At 73.9% G+C, this 2,922-nt stretch overlaps 2 protein-coding genes across 2 annotated transcripts in view; both read left to right on the forward strand.

Moving 5' to 3' along the window:
- The window catches only part of CHLNCDRAFT_135360 (hypothetical protein), a gene marked incomplete at both ends in the record, with an annotated part of 3,610 nt that extends 3,281 nt beyond the window's left edge, over positions 1 to 329 (forward strand). The window contains one exon of the mRNA XM_005846601.1: positions 78 to 329. Within this exon, the coding sequence (XP_005846663.1) occupies positions 78 to 329 (252 nt within the window). The remainder of the gene's footprint in view (positions 1 to 77) is intronic.
- Positions 330 to 389: 60 nt separating this feature from the next.
- CHLNCDRAFT_135361 (hypothetical protein) overlaps positions 390 to 2,922 on the forward strand; it is a gene marked incomplete at both ends in the record, with an annotated part of 3,569 nt that continues 1,036 nt past the window's right edge. Inside the window, 5 exons of the mRNA XM_005846602.1 lie at positions 390 to 659; positions 805 to 866; positions 984 to 1,752; positions 1,966 to 2,100; positions 2,310 to 2,806. Coding sequence (XP_005846664.1) covers positions 390 to 659; positions 805 to 866; positions 984 to 1,752; positions 1,966 to 2,100; positions 2,310 to 2,806 — 1,733 coding nt within the window. The remainder of the gene's footprint in view (positions 660 to 804; positions 867 to 983; positions 1,753 to 1,965; positions 2,101 to 2,309; positions 2,807 to 2,922) is intronic.

The following is a 2,922-nucleotide window of genomic DNA, read 5'->3' on the forward strand; positions in this document are numbered from 1 at the left end:
TGGGCGCCAACCGCCAACCGGCCCGGCTTGGCTGAGCCCCCTCGGGCTGGGGTTTCCGTCGGCCCTCCCGGCTGCAGGGACAGTGTAGCTGGCCTCACAGCGCGCTGCGGTGGTCCAGGGCGGGCGGTCTCGCCATCCGGCAGTGCACCCTTGTCACCCTCGTCACCCTCACCGACACCACCAGAAGCGGCTCCGGCGTGGTTGGCTCGGCCGCGCAGCGCAGGCTCGCCACCCTCGCAAGCAGCCGGAGGAAGGAGCGGGCAGCGCTGGTGCCTTGGCAGCGGTGGAAGACCAGCGGCGGCGGCGGCAGGTTGGCAGCAGCTGCTTGACCGCGCCCAGCCACCCCTCTGTCTGCCTTCTCACGGCCCGCCCAGCAGCCGGGCCACGCCATGGGCAGCGCCAGCGCCGGCTCGTACACCGACGCCGCCAAGCGGCTGGCGGGGCGGTCTGTGTATGCGATCGGCAGTGGAATCGTGGCCGGGTCGCGCCTGGTGGCTAAGGGCGTCAGCGCACTCACCACAGACACCAGCGACAAGGAGCCCGTCCGCTTCCTCAAGTTTGCTCACCTGGAGCTGGGTGCTGGCGCCGCGGGGCTGAGCTGCGGCGCCGGCGGCGAGCGGCTGCCGGTGCTGCTGATCGGTCTGGCCACCGGATTTCAGGTGAGGGAAGGGCCGGCTGGCGTGTGTGGGGGCGCTGCCTGGCATGGTGGGCGCTTCGCCCGCGACCGCACATGTGCAGCTGTGTTGTTTCATGACGTGCCCGGCCGCGGCTAGCTGCTGACGCGCACCCTGCCGCCGCTGCCAGGTGTGGCGGCTGGATGGCGCCAATCCCGCCGAGCTGGTCTCCCGCCGCGACGGGCCCGCCAAGTGAGCGCGTGCTGGCGGCGGCACCTGCCGTGCCGGCACCTGCGATGCCTTCCTGCTGTGCGCTCGGGCTGTCCCGCACCCTCACGTTCCCTGCCCTGCACTCTCCCTGGCGCGCAGGCTGCTGGAGGCCCTGCCCGAGCCCCGCCCCAGCGACTGCTCAGCGGCAGAGGATGCGCTGCGAGGCGACCGCCCGCTGCTGGCGGTGGTGCCCGCGCCTGAGACGCCCGCCTCGCTGCCTGCGGCAGCTGGCGGGTCCGGCCAGAAGCAGCCGCCGCCGCAGCAGCAGCATAGCCTGCTGCTGTACAGCCTGCGCTCCCACGGCTACGTGCGCACCCTCAGCTTTGGCGGGGAGGTGCTGGCGGTGCAGGCCAGTGGCCGGGTGGTGGTGGTGGCGCTGCGAGGCCAGCTGCAGGCCTTTGACGCCTGCACCCTGCACCACACATTCAGCTGCCTGACCTACACGCCGCCGGCGCCGCTGCCGCTGGCCCAGGCCAGCTCTGGCACCCGCAGCCGGCAGCAGCGGCAGCAGCAGTTTGTGACAGACGGCCTCGTCAGCAGCGCCGCCAGCGACGGCTCGCAGCACCAGCACCACCAGCAGGCGGCGGCAGCAGGGTCGCCGCGCGCCGGTGCGGCCCAGGCGGCCGCGGCAGCAGGCCTGGCGCCCTTTGCGCTGGGCCCCCGCTGGCTGGCCTATGCAGCAGACACGCCTGTGCCTCAGGCCAGCGGCCAGGCCGTGGCGCAGCGCCTGCCTCTGGCGCGCCGCGACAGCGCCGGCTCCAGCGGCGGCGGCGGAAGGAGCGCCAGCGGGGCGCTGGATGGCGAGGGCGCGCAGCTGGGCAGCAGCCCGAGTGCCGCCGCCCGTGCCAACGGCCTCACCAAGGCTGCGGTGGCTGATGCGGCGCTGCAGGCACGCCGTGCGCTGTGGCTGTGCCGTGCCTGCTGCCGACATGTGCTGCTGCTGCTGCTGCAGAGATGTGCTCTGCTGCCGCGATCAAGGGCGGCCCGGCGCCTGCCCCTTGCCCCAGCCGCAAGCCGCATCTCCCTCCGGGCTCGGCCCTGACGGCTCGGCCTCCCTCCCTCGCATGGCGCTGTGTTGCAGGCGGCGGCGCGCGGCGGGCAGCAGCTCAAGGCGGGGATCAGCGCCGTGGGCAGCGCCAGCTTCAAGTATCTGTCCGGCCAGTACCAGACCTGGCGCCAGGGGCAGCAGCAGCAGCGGGATGTGGATGCGCAGGAGGTGAGGCCCACACACACACGCCCGCACGCTTGCACGCCTGCTGTGCTGGCCCAGCGTGCCAGCTGGCAGGGCTCAGCCGGCCTGCCAGGCGCCTCGTGGGGAGCGTGCCCCCTGTTCCCCTCCACAGCCTGCCGTCCCGCATACCTGCTGACGCTGCCCCGACTGGCCGCCTCCCTCCCCCGGCCGTTGCTCCTCCCCGCCTCCTGCAGGCCGACGCCGCGGTGGCGGGCACGGTGGTGGTGCGCGACGCTGCCAGCCGCCTGGTGGTGGCTCACTTCCGCGCCCACACCTCCCCCCTGGCAGCCCTGCGCTTCAGCCCGTCCGGCACGCTGCTGGCCACCGCCTCTGTGGCGGGCCACAGCATCAACCTGTTCCGCATTGTGCCTCCGGCGCCGGGGGCGGAGGGGGCAGAAGGGCTGGGCGGCGGTACGGGGCATGCGGTGTATGTGTACCGCCTGTACCGCGGCGTCACGCCCGCCGCCATCAGGGACATTGCCATCGCGCCCGATGCTGCCTGGGTGGCGGCCAGCAGCGGGCGCGGCACCACGCACCTCTTCCACACCCCCGCCGCCGCTCCCGGGGCCAGGCAGCCGGCGGCGGCGGGGGTGTGGAAGAGGTGCGTGGTGCCGCGCCCGCTGCTGGCCGCCACCCAGGCAGCATCGGGCGCGATGGCAATGTCCCTGATGGCGGCGGGCGTGACGCCGCGGTACAGGCGGTACACATACACCGCATGCCCCGTACCGCCGCCCAGCCCTTCTGCCCCCTCCGCCCCCGGCGCCGGAGGCACAATGCGGAACAGGTTGATGCTGTGGCCCGCCACAG

Source organism: Chlorella variabilis (assembly GCF_000147415.1).
Source record: "Chlorella variabilis unplaced genomic scaffold CHLNCscaffold_13, whole genome shotgun sequence".
Taxonomy (NCBI): domain Eukaryota; kingdom Viridiplantae; phylum Chlorophyta; class Trebouxiophyceae; order Chlorellales; family Chlorellaceae; genus Chlorella; species Chlorella variabilis.